The sequence below is a fragment of the Cervus elaphus genome, chromosome 14, assembly GCF_910594005.1.
Source record: "Cervus elaphus chromosome 14, mCerEla1.1, whole genome shotgun sequence".
Classification (NCBI taxonomy): Eukaryota; Metazoa; Chordata; class Mammalia; order Artiodactyla; family Cervidae; genus Cervus; species Cervus elaphus.
This window is the reverse complement of record NC_057828.1, coordinates 6671649-6696574: the sequence shown is the minus strand read 5'-3', so window position 1 is coordinate 6696574 and position 24926 is coordinate 6671649. Positions and strand designations below refer to the sequence as shown.

Here is a 24926-nt window from a genome sequence, read left to right as displayed (position 1 = left end):
TTTGCTGCTTGATTGATTGATTGAGCAGTGTTAAGGACTTACTCTATACCAGGCACTGGAGTTACAGGAGTGAAAAAGACATGTTCATGAAAGACATGAAAATAGACATGTTCCCTCTCTCAAAAGAGTTTATAAGCTAATTGGAAAAAAAAATGTTTTTAAATAAATAAATTATAAGTATATAAGTATATTGACCATTAAGAGAAGGAGAAGTAGCGAGTGTTTCCTATTAGGAAAGACTCCAGAAGGGTATGACATAGTGTATACACTGAGATTTAAAGGATGCATGGGAGTTAGAAAGTTGAGGATGAGTCAGGTTAGAAAGAGGGGGAGGAATGTTCCAGGCAGATCCACTCTCAGTCTAAGAGTTCTTTCTTCATCAGAGGGAATCAGCGGGAGTTTCCAAAGCAACAAAAGGGACTCCAGGTTCTTTTTTTATCTAAAATGGATGAAAGGACTGCCATCCTTTCTACTTACTTGTTTTTTCACTCTCTCTCGATGAGTGCCTGCCTGCTTAGGTGGCACCAGGGAGTGTTGGTAACTGAGGAAGGAGGGGGACAAGTGATTGGGGCATGTACTGAAGCCCAGCTGCCCCATCATAGATCTGCATTTTGGTCTCAATGTGGGACTCTGGGGAGGCAAGGACTCGTTCTGACCCTGAAGTGCTGATATGACCCCCTTCCCCTTCCAGGAAGTGGACATTGTGGTAGCACCATGCCAAGGCCTCCGGCCCACAGTGGATGTTCTGGGTGACTTGGTGAATGATTTCTTGCCTGTGATAACCTATGCACTCCACAAAGATGAACTCTCTGAGAGGGATGAGCAAGAGCTTCAGGAAATCCGAAAGTATTTCTCCTTTCCCATATTCTTTTTCAAAGTGCCGAAGCCGGGCTCGGAGATAACTGACTCCTCCACTGAAAGGATGGAAAGCGAAAGATCACCACTTCACCGCCAGCTGACTGACCTGGGCTATCTGAGCAGCAGCCGCTGTAACTGTGCGGCCCCCGGCCAGGACACCAAAGCCCAGAGCATGCTGGTGGAGCACGGTGGGAAGCTGAGACACCTGAACACGTTTTCTCACCAGGTGCTGCAGGCCCGCCTGGTGGACGCAGCCAAGGCCCTAAACCTGGTGCACTGCCGCTGCCTCGACATCTTCATTAACCAGGCCTTTGACATGCAGCGGGACCTGCAGATCACACCCAAACGCCTGGAATACACTCGAAAAAAGGAGAATGAGCTGTATGAATCACTGATGAATATTGCCAACCGGAAGCAAGAGGAAATGAAAGACATGATTGTTGAGACTCTTAACGCCATGAAAGAGGAACTTCTGGATGATGCCACCAACATGGAGTTCAAAGGTGGGTCCTAGAGAGCTTGGTACGGTGCAGGAACTAGGGCATCCTCGAACCCTTTCCAGCTGGCGTAGAGTACATCAGTTCTGAAGCCCTAAGGAACCTACCCTGATGGGGCTTATTAGCAGCAGCCTGCCTGAAATCACTGAGCGAAGTTGGCCTCTCTTGTTCTGAGAGGTCTTGGAAAAGTCTGCCAACATTCCTTCCTGTTTGATAAATTCATCCCAATACTGCTCTTTAGCCTCGGGGGCCTATTTGTATCCCCTTGCCTTTTTAAGACTGGAGGAGAGCTGCTTGAGAATGTCACTGAGTCGTGCTTTAGTCCTGACTCCTTTGTCATGGCCCATGCTGCTTTGTTGGTTCTTTTTTGTGTCTCATGGTCTCATTTTCTTTTCAGGGTGCTCTTGAGATGTAACTCAGAAGGATTTCCCAAAGTAGCAATTTTAGCTTTCCTGGCATTCCTGTCCTTCATGAATGACTGTTAAGAAAATTGGGCCAAATGCTTAGTCAGGTCTTTTGTTGTCTGAGGTCTGGGTGCTACTGACTTTGTATAGTGACTCCTGCGTGAACATTAGCTCTCAGTTCAGTTCAGTCACTCAGTCATGTCCAACTCTTTTTGACCCCATGGACTACAGCACACCAGGCCTCCCTGTCCAGCACCAACTCCCAGAGCTTTCTCAAACTCATGTCTGTTGAGCCAGTGATGCCATCCAACCATCTCATCCTCTTTCATCCCCTTCTCCTCCTGCCTTCAGTCTTTCCTAGCATCAGGGTCTTTTCCAGTGAGTCAGCTCTTCACATCAAGTGGTCAAAATATTGGACGTTCAGCATCAGTCCTTCCAGTGAATATTCAGGACTGATTTCCTTTAGGATTGACTGGTTGGATCTCCTTGCAGTCCAAGGGATTCTCAAGAATCTTCTCCAACACCACAGTTGAAAAGCATCAATTCTTTGATGTTAAGCTTTCTTTATAGTCCAACTCTCACATCCATACGTGATTACTGAAAAAACCATAGCTCTGAGTAGACGGACCTTTGCCGACAAAGTAATGTCTCTGCTTTTTAATATGCTGTCTAGATAGGTCATAGCTTTTTTTCCAAGGAGCAAGCATCTTTTAATTTCATGGCTCCAGTCACCATCTGCAGTGATTTTGAAGCCCAAGAAAATGAAGTCTGTCACTGTTTCCATTGTTTCCCCATCTATTTGCCATGAAGTGATGGGACCGGATGTCATGATCTTAGTTTTTTGAATGTTGAGTTTTAAGCCAGCTTTTTCACTCTCCTCTTTAACTTCCATCAAGAGGCTCTTTAGTTCCTCTTCACTTTCTGTCATAAGGGTGATGTCATCTGCATATCTGAGGTTATTGATATTTCTCCCGGCAATCTTGATTCCAGCTTGTGCTTCATCCAGCCTGGTATTTCTTATGATGTACCCTGCATATAAGTTAAATAAATAGGATGACAGTATACAGCCTTGACGTACTCCTTTCCCAATTTGAAACCAGTCCATTGTTCCATGTCCGGTTCTAACTGTTGCTTCTTGACCTGCATACAGATTTCTCAGGAGGCAGGTAAGGTGGTCTGGTATTCCCATCTCTTTAAGAGTTTTCCACAGTTTGTTGTGATCCACACAGTCAAAGGCTTTGGCATAATCAATAAAGCAGAAGTAGATGTTTTTCTGGAACTCTCTTGCTTTTTCTGTGATCCAGTGGATGTTGGCAATTTGATCTCTGGTTCCTCTGCCTTTTCTAAATCCAGCTTGAACATCTGGAAGTTCTCAGTTCACGTAGTGTTGAAGCCTGGCTTGGAGAATTTTGAGCATTGCTTTGCTAGAGTTTGGGATGAGTGCAATTGTGCAGTAGTTTGAGCATTCTTTGGCATTGCCTTTCTTTGGGATTGGAATGAAAATTGACCTTTTCCAGTCCTGTCGCCACTGCTGAGTTTTCCAAATTTGCTGGCATATTGAGTGCAGCACTTTAACAGCACCGTCTTTTGGGACTTGAAATAGCTCAGCTGGAATTCCATCACCTCCACTAGCTTTGTTTGTAGTGATGCTTCCTAAGGCCCACTTGACTTCACATTCCAGGATGTCTGGCTCTAAGTGAGTGATCACACCATCATGGTTATCTGGGTCATGAAGATCTTTTTTGAATAGCTCTTCTGTGTATTCTTGCCACCTCTTCTTAATATCTTCTGCTTCTGTTAGGTCCATACCATTTCTGTCCTTTATTGTGCCCATCTTTGTATGAAAGTTTCTGTTGGTAGCTCTGATTTTCTTGAAGAGATCTCTAGTCTTTCCCATTCTATTGTTTTCCTCATTTCTTTTCATTGATCACTGAGGAAGGCTTTCTTATCTCTCCTTGCTGTTTTTGGAACTCTGCATTCAGATGGGTATATCTTTCTCCTTGGCCTTTTGCTTCTCTTCTTTGCTCAGCTATTTGTAAGGACTCCTCAGACAACCATTTTGCCTTTTTGCATTTCTTTTTCTTGGGGATGGTCTTGATCACTGCCTCCTGTACAATGTCATGAACTTCCATCCATAGTTCTTAACATAGTAGAACAGCCTCTATAGGTGGGTTCTGCTTATTGCCATTTTCTAGACGAGGGAATTAAGGCTCAGATAGCTTCAGTAATTTGCTCAAGATCACACAGATACTAAGTAGTAGAGGCAGAATTTGAATCTAAACAGTCTGATTCCTGAGCTCATACTCATAATTTCCACACTTTACTGCTTCTTTATCTGTTCCCTGTTATTGATGTTACCATCTTCCTGGGAACCAGCTTCAAAACCTCAGCATGAGGACTTACCTGGCCGTCCAGAGGTTCAGACTCTGCACTTCCAATGCAAAGATACACATTGTGTATCCTTGAAGCAGTGACAATGTTCCAGTTTTACTTTTGATTTCTCTAATAATTGATTAGAATTGAATTCTTGACTCTTTGCTTTTTCTCATTAATATGCTGGGAAGTGTGAAATATTACAAAGATTAGAGGCTTTGGAATTCATGAGCTTTGCGTTCGAATGCTAGGTATATTTTTCCCTAACTCTACCATCCCCTCCCAGTGCCCAGTTTATTCTCTTTTTGAGGCTTTTTCCTGACGTATCAAATATAACCAGTAATACCCTTCTGACGTTGTTGTTAGGGTTAAATTAGATTAGATATGTAAAATACATACTGTGCATTTCACATAGTCTGCACTCAATAATTGTTGTTCCTGTCCTTTTGTAAATGTGATGTAAGAGCTGACAGAATCAATAGGTTCATTCTGTACATAGGTGCTCCTTCAGGATTCTTAGATGCCTTAAATGGTTGAGGATTGCATGACCCCTCATGCTGAGAGTCCAAGTTTGTCAGCCATGTGTGTTTTGTAGCAATCAGCATGCTAGCTCCTTGGGTCCGACAGTATTCAGTGTACCTGCCCATCCCCTCACAATGAGTTAGCTTTTTGCTGTGCCTCCATAGATGTCATTGTCCCTGAGAATGGAGAGCCAGTGGGCACCAGAGAGATCAAATGCTGCATCCGACAGATCCAGGAGCTCATCATTTCCCGGCTTAATCAAGCAGTGGCTAACAAGCTGATCAGCTCCGTGGATTATCTACGCGAGAGCTTTGTTGGAACCCTGGAACGGTGTCTGCAGAGCCTGGAGAAGTCTCAGGATGTCTCGGTTCACATCACCAGTAATTATCTCAAACAGGTACTCAGAGGGTAGTTAAGAGCTGGCCACAGATAACACAGGAAACAGAATCCACCCACGAGCCCAGCTTCAAGTTAGCCAAGAATCTCCGTTTCAGTCTTCACGCCAGTGCAGTTTGAATTTTGTTCTCCTGTCTCACGACCACTGTCTGTGGAGGTGCTTGTGAACTGTCAGGGTGCAGTCCAGCCAGTGAGCAAGACGACGGAGATGAATCAGACGGGTCCCACTGGTCACAAAACAGGGGACCACCGTGCCTTGACTCTGCACATACGTGGCGGGGTAGATTTGGGACCCTTGAAACTGGACCATGTTCTTGAAATAAATATCATTTATTGCATTTTTAATTATCCACTTTACTCAGGGCATATTGACTTTCTTATTGTGTATTCTTTTTCAGATATTAAATGCTGCCTATCATGTTGAAGTCACATTTCACTCAGGGTCCTCAGTTACAAGGATGCTGTGGGAGCAAATCAAACAGGTAAAGGTTTTTTAGGGAAACATTTTTCAGCCCCTTGTTGGCTCAAATGAATCTTGGTCTCTCCAACAGGAACTAATGTCTAGGATATCTGTCCTAGGCAAACTGATATCTGTCAGTATAGGTGGCCGTTGGTCCTGATTTTCTTGCCTGGGAAAGTTCTGATTTATGCCTGTTCTGAAATAATTATTAACTGTCCCCTTTAACTCTTAAAAGTGATGTACCTAAATGATAGTTTATGGAGCCATAAAACTCTTACTTCTCTAGCTTTTTCATGTTTCTCTTCCCCAACCTAAGTGTTTTCTCAGAACCAGGCTTTGTTACCAAAGACCATGAGTATGATTTATTTTCTGGTATTCAGTCTGGTTCTTATATTGAATTATTTGCTGACTTTAGAAAGGGGTTTATCAGGCACCCCCAGTACTGTTTGTAATGTATTGAGGATTTGTGAACATGCATTCCAAGCCTACTGTTCTTTGATGCTTTCCATTGGACTGAGCCCCGATTTTGAGGTAGGTGAAATTGGAGAGGACTGTTGGACTTCATACAGCTCTGGTCTTAAGATCCTGGCCTGCTGAATGGGTAATCCAGCGAGGAAGGGGTGCTTCCTAATGGTTCCTGTCTCCCCTCCTCAGTGTTCTCACTACCCCTGTCCTGACAGATCATCCAGCGCATCACTTGGGTGAGCCCACCTGCCATCACACTGGAGTGGAAGAGGAAGGTGGCCCAGGAAGCCATCGAGAGCCTCAGTGCCTCCAAGCTGGCCAAAAGCATTTGCAGCCAGTTCAGGACTCGGCTCAACAGTTCTCACGAGGCCTTTGCAGCTTCCTTGCGGCAGGTGAGTCTGTAGGAAAGGAGATACAACTGGATCAAGCAGAGAGGCGCCTCGTCTGCTGTGGAGTGCTTTATCTACTGCCCTCTATATAATTGTTTAAAAATCATCAGTATATTTTCTTTCTATTGTGTTAGAGGATAATACTAAGTTACAGAGTGTTTCATCAATAAATGTTTCATGTGGATGTTTTTCTAACTCTAGAGAGAATGGAGAAAACTCAGTTAATTTCTCCTCACTTCACTGAGTGAGGAATGAAAATCAAAGGGTAGGAATTTTATATGAGTTTATATAGTATTTTAGGAATGAGTGACAAAAAGGGATGGCATTCCAACTTCCATGTGTGTGCTTGGTCACTCAGTCATGTCCCACTCTTTGCAGCCCCATGGACTGCAGGGGATTCTCAGGCAAGAATACTGGAGTGGGTTGCCATGCCCTCCTTCAGAGGATCTTCCCAACCCAGGGATAGAACCCAGGTCTCCTGCACCACAGGCAGTTTCTTTACCATCTGAGCCACCCGGGAAGCCCCCAACTTTCACAGTAGTTTGCAATTATGTGACATTTGCTTGTGCCTTTTGGGGAGGGTGTGGGTGTGTGCAGGTGCATGTGTGTACATGTTTGTGGAGGGCAGGGTGGGTAGATGTGATTATACATCCAGGAGGAAAAAATTACTACTTAATGAGTGCTCACTACCTGCCAACCCCTGAGTTGCGTTACATGCATCTTACTTAATTCTCACAGTTACCCTCATGAGGTAGATATTGTTATCCCTGTAACAGGTGAGGAAGCCAAAGCTGGGGACCTGATAAGCCATATTTCTTTCTTCTTTTTCTGTCCCAGCTGGAAGCTGGCCACTCAGGCCGGTTGGAGAAAACTGAAGATCTATGGCTGAAGGTTCGGAAAGATCATGCTCCCCGCCTGGCACGCCTTTCACTGGAAAGCCGTTCTTTACAGGATGTCTTACTGCATCGTGAGTCCTTACTTTTTCCCTAGTAAATTGGAGGAGGCTTCTGGATACCTAACATCCTCATGTCCACTCTCAGAGAATCCCACTGTCTAAAGCTTGCAAAGCTGTCTAAACATCTACTGTTTTTTAATTTCTGATGAAGTCTGCTTGGTCCTGCTGTTTATATAGTTCAAATAACACAACCAAAGTTTATTTAAATTAAAGCAGTTAGGTTACTATTGGTTTACAAAACATCCACATTTCTTTCCCTGGCATAGTTATGACTTCCTGCTTCTACATAGGTCCGCATCTGAGAATCTTAAGAGTCGGTTGCCCAGCACGTTCACATCCTTCCTGCCTTATCTCTGTCTCTCTCCCTTACAGGTAAACCTAAACTGGGGCAGGAGCTGGGCCGGGGCCAGTATGGCGTGGTGTACCTCTGTGACAACTGGGGGGGGCACTTCCCTTGTGCCCTCAAGTCAGTTGTCCCCCCAGATGAGAAGCACTGGAATGACCTGGCTTTGGAGTTCCACTACATGAGGTGGGTTCTGCTCTCAGTCATCTCTGTGGGGAGCAGTTCTTCTAGAGAGGAACCTAGGAACCTCGTATAAATTTTGTACCGAGAGATACAGTGTGCCCTGACCCTCCGTTCCATGTCTCACAATGCTGTAGACCAGTATTTCGGTCTCTTCAAGGCCTTTACTCCTTTCCCTGCCCTTTCCCCCCATCCTAATTCTCAGACACATCCTTATATTTGCCTTTCTTCCTTAGTCCTCAAGGCCTGTCCCCTTTCAGATTCCATAATTCTTTGTCCTTGTTAGAGAGGCCATTCTCTTGGCACTCTCTGTCCTGAGGGCCATTACTCTGGGCCTGGACCAAGCATGGTCCCCCGTGGTGACATGCCACTCGAGGATAGCACCAAGATGCTCTAGCCAGGCCTCTCTGCCCCTCACCAGGTCTCTGCCAAAGCATGAGCGCTTGGTGGATCTGCACGGTTCTGTCATCGACTACAGCTACGGCGGTGGCTCCAGCATCGCCGTGCTGCTCATCATGGAGCGGCTGCACCGGGACCTCTACACAGGGCTGAAGGTGAGGGGCCGACCGGGAGTGGCCAGTTTGCGGCCAGATTCACGGGTTCCTTTCTGGCCTTCCTCCCTTCTTCCTGATTCAGAGCCTCTAGCTCTCATAGGGCGTTTTTGGAGTAATCAAACTATTACCTTCAGCTCCAAAACCCTAAAAAATGTCTCATAAGTTGTTTTTTTGGCCCATTTTATATCTAGAATATTGCAATTCACTACTTTTACCTATTGTGGTAATAATAAAAATCTAGACTACACAGGAGCAGAAAAGCTTCCTATAACTCTACTATTCTTTCTTTTTTTTTTTGTTCTCAGTGAATTAAACCAGTTTTTTTTTTGTCAGCAAATATTTATTAGTGGTTACTTTGTACAAGGCCTTGTATTAAGCAACATAAGAGGATATCAAAACATATAATTGGGGAAAAAATATATATATATAAATTTATTTTGGCCAAGACTTGAAAAAAAATTGTAGTCAGTTATCATTTCATGAACAGGTGGCATTTGAGTTTGATAATACCCTGGTGGGTAAAATTTGGGCAGATGTTGGAAAGAAGAACTTACACCAGGGGAAGAAGTAGGATAGTGCCCAGGACTTGTGAAAGACACTATGACTGTGTTGGAGCAGGTGGTTCATTTGGGGAATAGAGGGGAAATGATATGCAAAGAAGTGTTGGGAACAAATTATAAAAGACCAAAACTGTTAAGAATTCCATAAAATTCAAATTCTCTTGTAGACAGTGAGAAGCAAAAGATTTTGAACGAAGGTAAAATGTTCTCAGTTGAATGCTGAGTTCCTCTCATCTAAAACAGGCCCCAGGAGGGAAATAGAGAGGTTTCTTTTGTTTGTCCTCTTCTACACTGGAGCTAGAAAAGCTAACCCCAGAGTGTCTGGTAGGTTTCTTCTCACAGGTGCCTCTTTTCCCAGTTTATATGGAAGCTTTCAGAAGTAAGACAGAAGAATCTTTAGAAATGCTTGCAGGAGCCATGAGAAATCAATAAGATGAAGAAAAGGACTCTCCAAGTGGCTTTCTTTCTTCATTTCAGGGGAGTTAGGCTCAGCACCTTGAGATGCTTTTCCATAAGTGGGTTAGAGAACCATATATAGGCTTTTGGATAAGTGATATAACATTCTCCAGAATTCAGAAGACCCTACATTGGAACCTTGCTACAAGTAGCATGAATGACTTTGGGATTTGAATCCACAAAACCAAATCTGGACTAACCAGGCCTACAAAACAATGGAAGTAAATCTGCCTGTGAGTCCTAGAAATACTCACTCTGAGCCTCTGAGGCAGTTCTAGAGTTTACTCAGGTTAGAGATGAGCTCATGCCTTCAGGTGTTTAGCTGTGGCTCTCCTGGTCACTTTGGGGATCATCCAGCTGCCTGAGTGCTGCCTGCAGGAGACGTGCTCTGGCCTTACAGCTTGCCTTTCCTTGCCTTCCCTTTGTCTCCCTCTCCTGCCTGCCTTCCTCATCCCTGGCTCTCACCCGCTTCTCTGCCTGGTACCCTAGTGTGCGGCCTCTTAGTACCTCACAGAGAAACTGTTAGTCGGTATAAGCGAGTGGGGTTGAGGAGTTGTCCTCTTGGTGACACGTAAGCCCTTTTGTCTCCCCAAGGCTGGGCTGGCCCTGGAGACCCGTTTGCAGATAGCCCTAGATGTCGTGGAGGGAATCCGCTTCCTACACAGCCAGGGGCTTGTCCACCGTGATGTCAAACTGAAAAATGTGCTGGTAAGTAAGAGCTGTTTCACCAAGATAACTCCCTGTCTCTGCATGTAAGTGACCTTTGGAAGGAAGTACACATAAATAAGGGCTTCCCTAGCGGCTCAGATAGTAAAGAATCTGCCTGCCATGGAGGAGACCTACGTTCGAGCCCTAGGTCGGGAAGACCCCCCCGAGGAGGGAATGGCTGTCCACTCCAGTATTCTTGCCTGGAGAATTCCACGGACAGAGGAGCCTGGCTAGCTACAGTCCATAGGGTCTCGAAGAGTCAGACACGACTGAGCGACTAATACTTTCACACATAAAATAAATCTGTTCACAGGAAGAGCCTGGGGTGAGAGTAGAGCAGTTCACAGCAGAATAGATGGACTTGCAGCTCAGGGAAGAATTGCGTCATAGGTCTAGCTTATATTGCTTAAGGTTTTTTCTCCTAACCCTGGTGAGAAAATTTAAACTTACAGAGAAGCTAAAAAAGTGGTGTGATGAAGACCCACATGCTGCTCATCCAGATCCATACTCTCTCTCCTAGTGTAGGCTCTCTTTGTTTCTGTCTCGCTCTCGTCACCTGCATGTGCACACACACTTTTTTACTGAACTATATGAGAGTAAGTTGCAGATAAAGGTCTGCTTCTAGGGAATTCCCTCGTGATCCCTGGCCAGGACTCCGTGCTCCCAATGCAGGAGGCCCAGGTTTGATCCCTGGTCAGGGAACTAGATTCACATAACTGCAACTAAGAGTTCTCACGTTGCAACTAAAGATCCTGCACAACAGGATCCAGCCACAACAAAGATTGAAGATCCCAAGTGCCGCAGCTAAGGCCTGGAGCAGCTAAATTAATTAAAAAAAAAAAAAAAAAAAACCAACTTTGCTCCCAAATACTTCAGCTTGTATCTTCTAAGGAAAAGACATTCTTCCACATAATTAAAATGCCATTATCGGGGCTTCCTTGGTGGCTCAGTGGTAAAGAATCCACCTGCCTATGCAGGAGACACAGAGGAGTGGATTTGATCCCTGGGTTGGGAAGATCCCCTGGAGGAGGAAATGGCAACCCACTCCAGTATTCTTGCCTGGGAAATTCCATGGACAGAGAAGCCTGGCAGGCTGAAGTTCATGGGGTCATAAAGAGTTGGACACGACTAAGCACAACACAGTTACAGTTACATAAAGATTTATAATATTGTGTTAGTTTCTGGTATATAGCAAGGTGATTCAGTTTTACATATCTGTATTCTTTTATCATATTCTTACCAATTTTATGCCATTACAAGATACTGAATATAGTTCCCTGTGCTATAAACATTGTTGATTATCTATTTTATAGTAGTAATTTATATCTGCCAATCCCAAACTCCTAATTTATCCCTCTGCCACCCCTTTCCCCTTTGGTGGCTGTAAGTTTGTTTTCCATGTCTATGAGTCTGCTTCTGTTTTGTAAATAAGTTCATTTGTATCATGTTTTAGATTCCACATAGAAGTGGTGTCATATATTTGTCTTTCTCTGACTTACTTCTCTTCTTTTGATAATCTTTAGGTCCATCCATGTCACTGCAAATGGCATCATTTCCTTCTTTTTTATGGCTGAGTTATATTCCATTATATATACATACAGTTGCTTCTTTATTCCTCTGAGACATTGATTTATTGCCTTGGACCTTAGGAAAGGAAACTTGAGGGAGTCATAAAAGCCCTCAGCTGACCAGAGGAGCTCAACCTTCTTCCTTACCAACTTTCTGCCCTGGGTTCTGGAGGTCAGAGGAGAATAATCAGGAACTGAAATACTTTTCCTTAGTGTCCTTCATTTATTCATTCTTCCAACATTTGCTAAGCTCCTGATACGTGCTAAGCACTATGCTGTATGCTGGGGATACAAAGATGAAAAAGACGGTCCTGGCATCAGGTTGCTTACAGTCTGGGGAGAAGCAACGGGAGTGAGTCTGGAGACAGGGAGACGGGAGGCAGAGCTGATTAAGTACTGCTGTGAGGTGGGTGCCTGCTTCTGAGCTTGGGTATGCAGTTGAGTGCTGTGTGCAGGACGAGGCATAGGCTGACTGGCATCCTGCTTTGTTGGCAGTTGGACAAGCAGAACCGTGCCAAGATCACTGACTTAGGATTCTGCAAGCCAGAGGCCATGATGTCAGGCAGCATTGTGGGGACACCAATCCATATGGCCCCTGAACTTTTCACAGGTAAGCTGGAGGGTGGGGAGTGGGTTTGGGCAGAGCTCTGTATTTTAACCAAGTGCTACCCTTTGGACTAAGTAATACCCTCAAGTACTACTGGCAGTTCTGGTACAGGGGGAGAAACCAGAACAGGAGAAACACAAGACAAGTAGGGAGAAAAGTGAAGAGGTAAAGGAGCAAGAAGGACAGTTATAAATGGGAGTCACCAGCTACCTTGTGGCTGTCTCTCTGGGCTGTTAGTGCCATAATTGGCATAGTCAGCCAATTATTTAATCATAAAGCGTTGATAGAGTGAAGTCAGAAATACAGAAACAGATATTGTATATTAACACATATATTACAGAATCTGGAAAAACGATACTGATGAACCTGTTTGAAGGGCAGGAATAGAGATGCAGATGAGAGGATGGACTTGTGGACACAGCAGGGGAAGGAGAGGACGGAAGGAATTAAGGGAGTTGCACTGACATAAACGCTGCCACGTGTAACAGATAGCTAGTAGGAAGCTGCTCGGGCTCCCCTGGTGGCCAGTGGTGCAGAATCTGTCTCCCAGTGCACAAGAGTCCAGTTTGCTCCCTGGGTCGGGGAGATCCCCTGAAGAAGGACATGGCAACCCACTCCGGTATTCTTGCCTGGAGAGTCGCATGGAGCATGACGTGTTACAGTCCATGGGGTCGCAAAGGGTCAGACAAGACTGAGCGACAGCAACATAAGGATCAGGAGTTAGTTGGACAGCTGTAGTTTCACACACATCGAAAAGAAGTAGGCAGTCACCATTTTTCTTTCCCTGACTTTAAAAAATTTCTATTCCCACTTCTATTATTTGATCTTGGCCACTTCATATTTAAAGTCCTTTGATCGTTTCTACTGCAGTTCATCCTACTGTTGTAAAAGTAGTCTTTCTAAAATATTTTCTTCATGTTACCTCCTGCTCTAAAGCATAAATGACCACTTCTCCCCACCGAATCCAGACTGTCTGACTTTAAATATGTTTAAAATGTGTAAAAATGTTCTGGTTCCAATCTGTTTACCCACCTGTATTTTCCAGTTTTATTTCCCTAACATGACCTTTCAGGATTTATCTTTTTGACAGTCCCATTAAAATTAAAGGCCTATTTTCCTTCCCCTTTGTCAAGTTTTAGTCTTGGTTCTCTTCTTAATCTTTGGCCCTCCCAGTGCCGTAATTTTTCATACTATAAAATGGGCATTATAAATGTGTCCTTTCTAACAGGGTTGTTATAAGAGATCATGGATAGTAAAGGCTCTAGAAACAGTGTGAAAAGGCCTCCACTGATGCAGGTGAGTGTGATGCTGTTGCTTCCCTCCCTGCTCACTACTTGTCACCCTTTCTTGCTGCAGGGAAGTATGATAATTCCGTGGATGTCTACGCCTTTGGCATTCTCTTCTGGTATATCTGCTCAGGCTCTGTCAAGCTCCCAGAGGCATTTGAGAGGTGTGCCAGCAAAGACCATCTCTGGAACAACGTCCGGAGAGGTAAGCACCACGAGCCCTGCTTCGCTGTCTCCCTTGGCGGGAGCACGCTGAAACCCCTGCTCTGGCCGCTCCACAGCAGGACCTCATACACGTTTTAAACCTCCGTGGAATCCAGAAAAGACGTTTAAGTCCAACCTTTCCTTCCAGGCAGCATGGTTTTGAATTCTCAGAAAGGCTTTTTTTCTTTAAAATGTCTAATTTTTCAACTTCCTATGCCGGTATATTCCACTTTTTCATCACTCTTACTATTAAGTTCTAACCTAGATAACTGCAGTTGAAGCCAAAGCCTCTTGCATCCTTTAACATCCTGAGCCCAGCTGGGTAATTGGCCTCGGAGCTGATCATGCCTCTTTGTTGTGTCGGTCCCTTCTCGCTGCCTCTGGTCTTATTTCGATGCTCCGTTCTCCAGGGGCCCGTCCAGAACGCCTTCCTGTGTTTGATGAGGAGTGCTGGCAGCTGATGGAAGCCTGCTGGGATGGTGACCCCTCTCAGAGACCTCTCCTGGGCATTGTCCAGCCCATGCTCCAGGGCATCATGGACCGGCTATGCAAGTCACATTCTGAGAGGCCAAACAGAGGGCTCGATGATTCTACTTGACAGCAGAGACCTTTCGCTTTCAGTCTTTTTTTTTTTTTCCTTCCCCTCACCTTTTGGCTATGGGAAGAATTTGACATTTATTCGTTACAGAGCGCTCCCGAGGGGACTGATGCTTGCTGGGAAACTTGAGACCCTCCCAGGCAGAGATGACTCCCAGATAGTGAAGAGTCGGATGGCTATTTAAGCACATCCAGCAGTCCCCTGTGCCCAGGCTATTTCTTTAGCCAAAAAAAAAAATCAGTATAAATCTCTTCTGTATGAAATTTCAAGAAAAGTCGTACACAGTTCCCTTTTCCAGACTGTCTTTTAGCTCCAGCTATAATCAGGACTCTGTGCTTCCATTGTAGAGCCCACATTCCCAACATTCTTTGAAGCCTTAGTAGTCCGTACTCCTGTTTACACATGGGAGGTTAGGTTTTTCTCTACCCAGAGCCGCTTTTCGGTTTATCCCCCTGTGGCCTAGTTTCTCAGACATTAGTTTCCTAGCAGATGCCCCATTTCGTTTGCCTGAGTAGGAAGAAGCAAGGGAGGGGCTAATGCTTAGTAAGGAGATAAGTGGTTACAGTTCATTTTTTAAAAAGTATTCCAAGAAAAGGTGCAAAATATTCCTGAAAGTCTCCAGGCCAGCCAAAGTCCAGATGTAGATATTTGGAAGTGTTATTTAAACACTCAGCAGGCTGAGTACGGGAATACATATGTGTAACATGTGTGTATACTTTGCTTTTGTTTAATAACAGTGTCCACTAATTTTGGGTTCTTTGTTCCTTGGCACCCATTATTTAAGTGATGGAATGCCATGAAATGTACTGTATTGTATATTACTTGGGAAGACACTAGATATTCAAAGAAGTCTGGAAGGACTTGGGCTGTAGAGGGCTCCACAAGACCAAAGTCTTGAAGATTTTACCTCCTAGTTTTGGTTGTCTGTGCTCCCACGTGATGAGGTGAGATTGTGGCTGGGGGAGGAGGAAGGGTGGGGAGAAGAATTACCCTTACTATGTTCCCTCCTTCTTACCGCCTGAATTAGGGAAATTCACCTCAGCCTGAAAATGATCACCTGGCCACTTTTAACGCGCTTGAAGTCTGGTCACTTCTGTTGCTTCAGAACTGACTGAGGAGCCTTCCTGCCAAGCAGTCAGGAGACACAGTGGGGCCTGGGGCTGCAGAGTAGCTGCTGTGGCCAGGGGAGCTGGCAGCAAGGTTGGTTTGGGCAGACTGAGGGATGCACGTTGGGGTGGAGTTCCCTAGACATGCCCCCTCGCTCCCTGGGTCCTCTGCAGAGAGGGGCTCATTGAGCAAAAGCCTTTCGCTTCTCTGGAAAGGAGGGCTGTGCTGGTTCTTCTCAGACCAAAGAAGTCATTTGTGACTCCATCAGTTTTAAAGGGACAGAGCCTGGGCAGCAGCTTCTCCTGATTTTTAACACTAAAAGAAGAGAGTGAAAGGGAAGGCTGTATTCCTGCCACAGATAGAAACACGGACTGTGCGACGCTCAGCCTCCTGCCTGTCAGCTCTCCATTGCTTTTTTTTTTTTTTGCATTTTTGCTTGAGCTGCCAAAGAGGCATTGAGCAAGTTTCTCCCTGATGAGAGAAGTGCTTTGGGCAGCAGGGCTGCGAGTGGTACCCGCACTGAGTGACACTTTATTTTTGGCTTATTGTTTAGCACTGAGAAGCCAAGGGTTGCTGACTGTAATAGCACTTTGGGGGATAGACTCCCCCCGGCCTTGCTTTGGAGAGAAGGCATGGGTGGTATTCCATCTGACTAGTTAGGAAGTTCATACTGCATCAGAGTGGGATAAATAGCCCTCCAAGAGTCCACTGCCAAAAGAGTAGTTGCTTTCTTTGAGTTTTCAAAGCTTGATTTTTGGATTTGCTGGACCAAATAACCCACTTTTTCTTTAAAAGAAAAAAAGAGGGTTTATCCTTCTAAATATGAGGGTGGGGTGGGTTAGGGCTAGTGTGATGTTTAAGTGGGTTAGGTGCGAGTAACTTTGAGAAACTTGTATGACAAACTCCCTTGGGGATTTTAAATAGCACTACTGTTCTTAAAAGGGTTTTATTTTTAACTTTATTGCTTTGTTAACATCCAGTCCAGCTGAGCTGATGGAAAACAGGCTGTGTGTGAACACTTGACATTGGAAACCAGTCTGGATAGCTTGTTGTCTTTTGTCTTTAGGTAATGTTTTTGTTTGTTTGTTTTAAAGGACTAATGTTTATTATTACAGTGTTAAATAAAAGTGTAATATACTAAGTATGTAGAATAAAAGTGCAATAACGAGAAAATTACTCGGGCACAAACTCCAGTTCTTACACCCTCTCCCTTCCTGTGCTCCCCGTCTCTATCCATAATATTCTTACAGCAGGACAGTGTTAATTGTGTATGTTTTTAAGCCATGCAACTATGGGTTAAGTCTTCACTTAGTGTAATTTTGAATGGCTGGACTTGGTTTTATAGAGTGTACTTCTGGGATGCACACACACCAGATGTGCTGTATAATAAAGATCGCATTAACATTTTAGGTTTACATCTATTTGGCTTTTGTTTTCCCTTCCCTCGCTATATCTCCTGGATGCTCCCTATTCCATTCCATTTCCACTGGGCTCCTAGAGGTCTTTCAGTTTGCTGTAAAGATTGGCCGTACATGTCACTCTTCCGCATGGGTCACTCCCAGTCTCTGGGCACCTCACGTGACCACCGAACATGTCACTCTTCCACATGGATCACCCCCAGTCTCTGGGCACCTGACGTGATCAGAGGGTGGGCCTGGGGAGCGGAGGTAGGACAGCAGAGGAGAAGGGGAAAGTGCAGAGAGAGCAGCTGACGTTTCAGAGCCTCTCCTGGGTTCACACCCTTTGCACCAGCCTCTCTTCAGCAGGAACTTGCAACATTCTAAACTCATGCACAAGCTTGGCTACTCTTGATTACACTCTGAGACATTTGCTGCATGGAATACAAATATGGGCCTATCTGCATTTGGAATATTTGAACTTTTTAGGCTCAAGCTGCTCTTCAGATTTGCTTTCTTGGCAGTGCCTAATGGACACCATCATAGGCCTCTACCAGCAGAGCAGCAACATCTGTAATGACCAGGGGCTGTCAGCATGGAGCATGCCTTCTCCCAGGGGCAGCTGTGTGTGCTGTTTTGGATTACAACATCAGACTCCATAGCTGCTTCGCTTTTTGCTGTAACTGCTTGTGATTTGTTGTTGTTCAGTCACTAAGTGATGTCCAACTCTTTGTAACCCCAAGAACTCCAACATGCCAGGCTCCTCTGTCCTCCACTGTCTCCTGGAGTTTGCTCAAATTCATGTCCACTGAGTCGGTGATGCTATCCAACTATCTCACCCTCTGCTCCCCCCTTTGCCTTTTCCTTCGATCTTTCCCAGCATCAGGGTCTTTTCCAGCGAGTTGGCTTTTTGCATCAGGTGGCCAAAGTATTGCAGCTTCAGCTTCAGCATCACTCCTTGCAGTCAGGGTTGATCTCCTTTAGGATTGACTTGTTTGCTCTCCTTGCTGTCCACGGGACTCTCAAGAGTCTTCTCCAGCATCACAGTTCAGAAACATCAATGCTTCGGCACTCAGCCTTCTTTATGGTCCAACTCTTATATTCATACATGACTACTGGAAAAACCATAGCTTTGACTCTACAAACCTTTATTGGCAAGGTGATGTCTCTGCTTTTTAATACACTGCCTAGGTTTGTCACAGCTTTACTTCCCAGAAGCAAGCGTCTTTTAATTTCATGGCTGCAGTCACCATCTGCAGTGATTTTGGAGCCCAAGAGAATAGTCTTGTCACTGTTTCCATTGTTTCCCTATCTATTTGCCAGGAAGTGATGGAACCGAATGTCATGATCTTAGTTTTTTGAATGTCCAGTTTTAAACCAGCTTTTTTACTCCCCTCTTTCACCCTTATCAGGAGGCTCTTTAGCTCTTCTTTACTTTCTGCCATTAGAGTGTTACCATCTGCATGTCTGAGGTGGTGGTTATTTCTCCCAGCAATCTTGATCCCAGCATGTGACTCACCCAGCCGGCGTTTTGATTGATGTGCTCCACAGATAAGTTACATAAGCAGGTGACAATGTACAGCTTTGTCATACTCCTTTCCCAGTTTTTAACTAGTCGGTTGTACCATGTCTCATTCTAACTATTGCTTCTTGAACTGCAAACAGATTTCTCAGGAGACGGTAAGGTGGTCTGGTACTCCCATCTCTCTGAATATTCCACAGTTTGTTGTGATCCACACAGTCAAAGGCTTTAGCATAGTCAGTGATGCTGAAGCAGATGCTTTTCGGGAATTCCGTTCTTTTTCCATGATCCAGCAGATGTTGGGAATTTGATCTCTGGTTCTTCTACCTCTTCGAAACCCAGCTTATACATCTGGAAGTTCTTGGTTCACATACTGCTGAAGCCTAGCTTGAAGGATTTTAAGCATAAATTTACTAGCATGTGAAATGAACACAATTGTACAATAGTTTGAACATTCTTTGGCATTACTTTTCTTTGGGATTGGAATGAAAACTGACCTTTTCCAATCCTGTGGCCACTGCTGAGTTTTCCAAATTTGCTGACATATTGAGTGCAGCACTTTAACAGCATCATCTCTGAGGATTTTAAATAGCTCAGCTGGCATTCTGACACCTCCACTAGCTTTGTTTGTAGTGATGCTTCCTAAGGCCCACTTGACCTCATGCTCCAGGGTGCCCAACTCTAGGTGAATGACCTAGACCTTTTTTGTACAGTTCTTCTGTGTATTCTTGCCACCTTTTCTTGATCTGTTCTGCTTCTATTAGGTCCTTACTGTTTCTGTCCTTTATCATGCTCATCCTTGCATGAAATGTTCCCTTAATATCTCCCAATTTTCTTGGAGAGATCTCTAGTCTTTCCCATTCTATTGTTTTCCTGTTTCTTTGCATAGCTCCTTTAGGAAAACCTTCTTATCTCTCCTTGCTCTTCTCTGGAACTCTGCATTCAGTTGAGTATATCTTTCCCTTTCTCCCATGCCTTTTGCTTCTCTTCTTTCCTCAGCTATTTACAAAGCTTCCTCAGACAACCACTTTGCCTTTTTGCATTTATTTTTCTTTGGGATGGTTCTGGACCATAACATTGCCTCCTGTACAATGTTATGAACCTCTGTCCATAGTTCTTCAGGCACTCTGTCTACCAGATCTCATCCCTTGAATCTATTCATCATCTCCGCTGTATAATCATAAGGAATTTGATTTAGGTCATACCTGAATGGCCTAATGGTTTTCCTTACTTTCTTCAGTTTAAACCTGAATTTTTCAATAAGCATCTCATGATCTGAGCCACAGTCAGCTCCAGGTCTTGTTTTTGCTGATTATATAGAGCTTCTCCATCTTCAGCTGCAAAAAACGTAATCAACGTGATTTCAGATTGACCATTGACCATCTGGTGATGTCCATGTGTAGAGTCATCTCTTAAGTTGTTGGAAAAGGGTATTTGCTATGACCAGCATGTTCTGTTGACAAAACTCTGTTAGCCTTTGCTCTGCTTCATTTTTCTGTACTTCCAACATCAAACTTGCCTGTTATTCTGGGTATCTCTTGACTTCCTACTTTTGCATTCCAATCCAGTATAATGAAAAGGACATCTTTTTTTGGTGTGTGTTCTACAAGTTCGTGTAGGTCTTCATAGAAGTGGTCAACTTCAGCTTTTTTGGCGTGACTGGTTGGGGCATAGACTTGGATTACTGTGATGTTGAATGGTTTGCCTTAGAAATGAGATCATTCTGTCATTTTTGAGGTTGCACCCAAGTATGTATTTTGGACTCTTGTTAACTGTGAAGGCTACTTCATTTCTTCTAAGGGATTCTTGCCCACAGTAGTAGATATGATGATCATCTGAATTAAGTTCGACCATCCTGTCCATTTTAGTTCACTGATTCCTAAGATGTTAGTGTTCAATCTTGCCTTCTCCTGTTTAACCAAGTCCAATTCACGGACCTAAAGTTTCAGGTTCCTATGCAATATTGTCCTTTACAGCATCCGGTTTTCCTTTCACCACCAGACACATCCACAACTGAGTGTTGTTTCTACTTTTGCCCAAACGCTTCATTCTTTCTGGAGCTATTAGTGTTTGCCCTCTGCTCTTCCTGAGTAGAGGCTTCCCTGGTGGCTCAGTTGGTAAAGAATCTGCCTATAATGCAGGAGACTGGGTTTGATCCCTGGGTCGAGAAGATCCCCTGGAGAAGGAAATGACAACCCACTCCAGTATCCTTGCCTAGGAAATCCATGGACAGCGGAGCCTAGCTGGCTACAGTCCATGGGGTCCCAAGAGTTGGACACGACTTAGCAACTAAACCACCACCACCCACTTCCCCAGTTACATACTGTACACCTTCCAACCAGTGTGGGCGTGGGGGGAAGCTCATCTTCTGGTGTCATATCTTTTTGTCTTTTTATGCTGTTCATGGGGTTCTCGTGGCAAGAATACTGGAGTGGGTTGTCGTTTCCTTCTCCAGTGGATCACATGTTGTCAGAACTCTTCACTATGACCCATCCATCTGGGGTAGCCCCACACAGCACGGCTTATAGTATCACTGAATTATGTAAGCCTCTTTGCCACGACAAGGCTGTGACCCATGAAGGGGTGTGTGAGTATAAGTATTTATTGCATCATTATTTGTAATACTAAAAAGTTGGAGGCAGTGTTAATGTATGACAACAGGGGATGATTAAATTCTGGTTCTTACACCATGAATTGCTATGCAGCCACTAAAAGGAATGGTGTAAATTTCTCTGTATTGACGAGGGAAGATTTTATACTATATCATCCTATAAAAAATATACATATATAAGAATATATTTAGTGTGACCTCTTTTTTTTGGTAAAACCTCCTCCATTCTCCCATAACTCCAAATTATCTAGAGATCTAGTCCATCTCTCTATATGTACACAGAGAAAAGTTTGTAAGGATATATATCAAAATGATAACAGTGGCTTTCCTAGGGAGAGAACGTCCAACTTCTAGTAGATTGAATTTCTGTTATTGTTAATCTACTACAAACATCTATTTTTATTGTAATTTTAGAAGATACATGAAATGGCTAATTTAGGAGAAAGGAAATATGTATTGGAAAGACATCAGAGGCTCACAAAATCAATAGGAAACTGTAAATTCAGGCTCATCGAATCAGCCGGTTGGAACCAGAGCAAATTTTCATGGTGGCTGTGAAGAACGGTCTCCATCCTGACGCGTCTGCTGTCAGGGAGGGTGTCCTCAGCTGGCCCAGCACAGCCCCAGGCCCATGTCCTCTCTACTGGCTCTGGGTTGGAAGGTTCTCTCCTCCAGATCCTACGGTGGGAGCCCGGTGCCTCGATCTGCCTGCTCACCAAAACCACATTCAGCAGAGAAGACGTAATTCCTGAAATGTAATCAAAGAACTGCTAGAAAAGGAACACAAACTCAGCACAGGCTCCAGGTGACAAGTGTCCACTGTAGTTCACCTCTTGGGCTGCTTGATGTTTACGTCCACCCTTCTGGCCCTCCTGGGCAGCAAGGTCATGGAAGGAGGTTTACAGATTAGAGCCTGAGCATGGAGTGGAAACAGCCAGGTTTCTGGGAAGTTCATTTTTCAACCTCTGGGCTTGCTTTCATTGTAAGAAGACCTCCTTGGTTTTTATTTCCTTTCTTCCCATTTCTTTGTTTTCTTAGCAAGTCTTCTCAATGAGATTAACCATAAAACACTCAAGCATCCAGCAATGTACTATACCAGAGGGTTTTAAAAAAATCGAAGTGTAGTTGATTGACAATGTTGCACTAGTTTCTGGTGTTGAGAAGTATTTCAGTTATACATATGCATATTCTTCTTTATATTCTTTTCCATTATAGTTGATTACAAGAGATGGGATATAGGGGACCTCACTGGTGGTCCAGTGGTGAAGGCTCCATGCTCCCCATGCCAGTGGCCTGGGTCTGATTGCTGCTTAGGGAGCTCAGATCCAGCATCCTGAAACTAAAGACCCTGCACACCATAGCAAAGACAAAATCCTGTGCTTCCAGTAAGACCAGCGTAGCCAAATAAGTGCATAAGTAAAAAAATAGTTCCAAAAGACATTAAATATAGCTCCCTACATTATACAGTAGGACCTTGTTTACCTATTTTATATACAGTAGTTTGTATCTGCTCAGATGGGCTCCAAAATCACTGTGGATGGTGACTGCAGCCACAAAATTAAAAGACATTTGCTTCTTGGAAGAAAAGCTATGACAAACCTAGACAGTGTATTAAAAGGCAGAGACATCACTTTGCCAACAAAGGTCTATATAGTCAAAGTTATAGTTTTTCCAGTAAGTCATGTACAGATGTGAAAGTTGAACCATAAAGAAGGCCTAGCATCAAAGAATTGATGCTTTTGAACCGTGGTGTTGGAGAAGGCTCTTGAGAGTCCCTTGGACTGCAAGGAAATCAAACCAGTCAACCATAAAGGAAATCAACCCTGAATATTCAATGGAAAGACTGATGCTGAAGCTGAAGCTCCAGTTCTTTGGCCACCTGATAGTAAAGAGCCATCTCATTGGAAAAGACCCTGATGCTGGGAAAGACTGAAGGCAAAAGGAGAAGAGGACGGCAGATGATGAGAAGGTTCCAAACTGACATGTGGAGAAATGATGCAGTTAGTCTGAGTCATTCTACTGAGCAGGATGCTTACAGTTTTAAAAAATTATTACTTATTATTTGATGCCTGCAAAAAATCATATTTACAAGCATCCTTGTAAATTTGTGGACCAGAACATTTCCATGGTCTTGAGGCCCCTCTGGGCTCTTCCCAGTCGCCAGTCCTGATTGTGCATATCATTCTCTTGCTTTAAAAAGATTTTTTCCCAGATACACCCTGAATAATACATAACTTGGTCTTACATGTTCTTTAGCTTTACAAAAATGGTATTACCTGTTTTTAACCTTCTGTAACGTTTTATTTTCACTCACAAGTCTCTGATTTTATCCAAGCTAATCTGTTGTCACTGTAGTACATAGGTTTTTACTGCAGTATGTTATTCTGATGTGCACATGTATTGCAGTTGAGCTATTCGCTTTTTCTCAGAGAGCCAACTTTTGGTTTGGTTGTTTCCCCATTGTACCTCTGTTTTCTGTTTCATTAATTTCTGCTCGTCTTAATTGTCTTCTTTGTTCTCCTTTTTAGGGTTTTTCTATTATCCATCCCCCCATCTTCTTAAGTTGGATGCTTAGCTTATGAATTTTCAACCTTTCTTCTTTTCTAATGTAAGCATTTATGTTCAGAATCGCCCTTTAAATACAAACTATTGCTGTATCCCATACATTTTAATCTGAAACATTTTTGTCATCATTCAGTTTTAACTGTTTTCTAATTGCCATTGTGATTTCTTCTTTGCCCCAAGTTTTACAGAGGCATGTTTTTAAAATTCTGACCATGAGGATAAATTCCTTCTTTGTTAATGATTTATAGTAATTACATTGTAGGCAGAGAGCATGGCCATATGATGCCAGTTTTTATCGGTATTTTTGTTACTTCTTAGCGACCTGCTGATGGCGGCCGTTCCCCTCTGAGACCGTGCACAGCCCGAGGGTACTGCTGCCCTGTGTTCGTTGGTGTCGGGCACGGCAGGGAGCGCGCTGAGTGCTTCCTCACCCTCCAAATCCACTCTTCCCTCTCCCCCCAGCTCTGTGGGCCACCTTTTTCTCTGGGGTCTCCCACTGGGTTCAGCCATACCAGCGGGAGTTTGAAGGGTGGCAGGGGAGAGGTTGGGGGACTTTTCACCCTAGCTCACTTCCAGCTGGTCTGGGTTGGCAAAGGCTGTCCACTTCCCGAGAGTCACAGCTCCTGTGTGAGGGCTCTCGTCTGGAGCTACAGCTCTGGCAGTGTAGCTTCCACTAGCCACGCTTCCCGTTTCCCCATCCAGCTAGGCGCTTCCCACTGCTGTTAATCTTAGGATGCTTTGCTAATTTCGCCAAATCCTGCTTACATCTTTTAAATAGCCTCTTCATTAAACTTCTTCAGTTCCCCCTTTTGAGTATGCCATCTCTTTCCTGATGGCATCATGACTGATTAGTAGCATAATGAATATTTGCTGAATAAATTATGTGAAAACATGCACAAATTTGCATAATGCAAGAGAGAACTTGGTTTGGGGGAACTGAGAGTTCAATGAGGCTGAAGAATAGAGTGCAAAGGTGGGCACTGGAAGGAAATAAGACTAGAAAGATTGGCAGAGACCAGATCACAAAGGACCCTCTAGGCCATGAGTCATGTTCCTATAGGTCTAGTTCCCTGGGACCTCTGGGATCAATATTAACATACAGGAAGCTACTGGGGAGATCTCTAGACCCCTTAGGATCAATACCTTAAAGACGCAAAGGAAGCAAAAGCAAGCAGAGGAGAGTGTAAGTTCAATGAAGCTGCAAAGGCGGCCAGCCTATCCATGGGAGCTGTGGACCTTAGAATACTTCAGAAGTGTCTACCTAGAGAGTGCGGGGCAGAAGCCCGCAGCCTCTGCCACTTTAAATGTCCCAGCACTCAGGCTGGAGCTGTGAGCTGGCTT

The 24926-nt window shown here is 44.2% G+C and overlaps 1 protein-coding gene across 7 annotated transcripts in view; it reads left to right on the top strand.

Moving 5' to 3' along the window:
* Positions 1 to 24926, top strand: part of DSTYK (dual serine/threonine and tyrosine protein kinase) — a 76006-nt gene that overhangs the window by 33805 nt on the left and 17275 nt on the right. For 5 of the 7 annotated variants that reach the window (XR_006344870.1, XM_043923335.1, XM_043923334.1 and 2 more), the window contains 10 exons: positions 692 to 1361; positions 4819 to 5051; positions 5449 to 5532; positions 6191 to 6367; positions 7202 to 7331; positions 7692 to 7848; positions 8264 to 8396; positions 10007 to 10120; positions 12184 to 12298; positions 13652 to 13786. Coding sequence is in view for 6 of the 7 variants with exons in the window: in XM_043923335.1 (XP_043779270.1) it covers positions 692 to 1361; positions 4819 to 5051; positions 5449 to 5532; positions 6191 to 6367; positions 7202 to 7331; positions 7692 to 7848; positions 8264 to 8396; positions 10007 to 10120; positions 12184 to 12298; positions 13652 to 13786 (1948 nt within the window). In the remaining variant the exon portion in view is untranslated. Of the gene's footprint in view, positions 1 to 691; positions 1362 to 4818; positions 5052 to 5448; positions 5533 to 6190; positions 6368 to 7201; positions 7332 to 7691; positions 7849 to 8263; positions 8397 to 10006; positions 10121 to 12183; positions 12299 to 13651; positions 13787 to 14195; positions 16906 to 24926 lie in introns of those variants that run through there. The other 2 variants (XM_043923333.1, XM_043923337.1) reach the window with 2 other exon arrangements.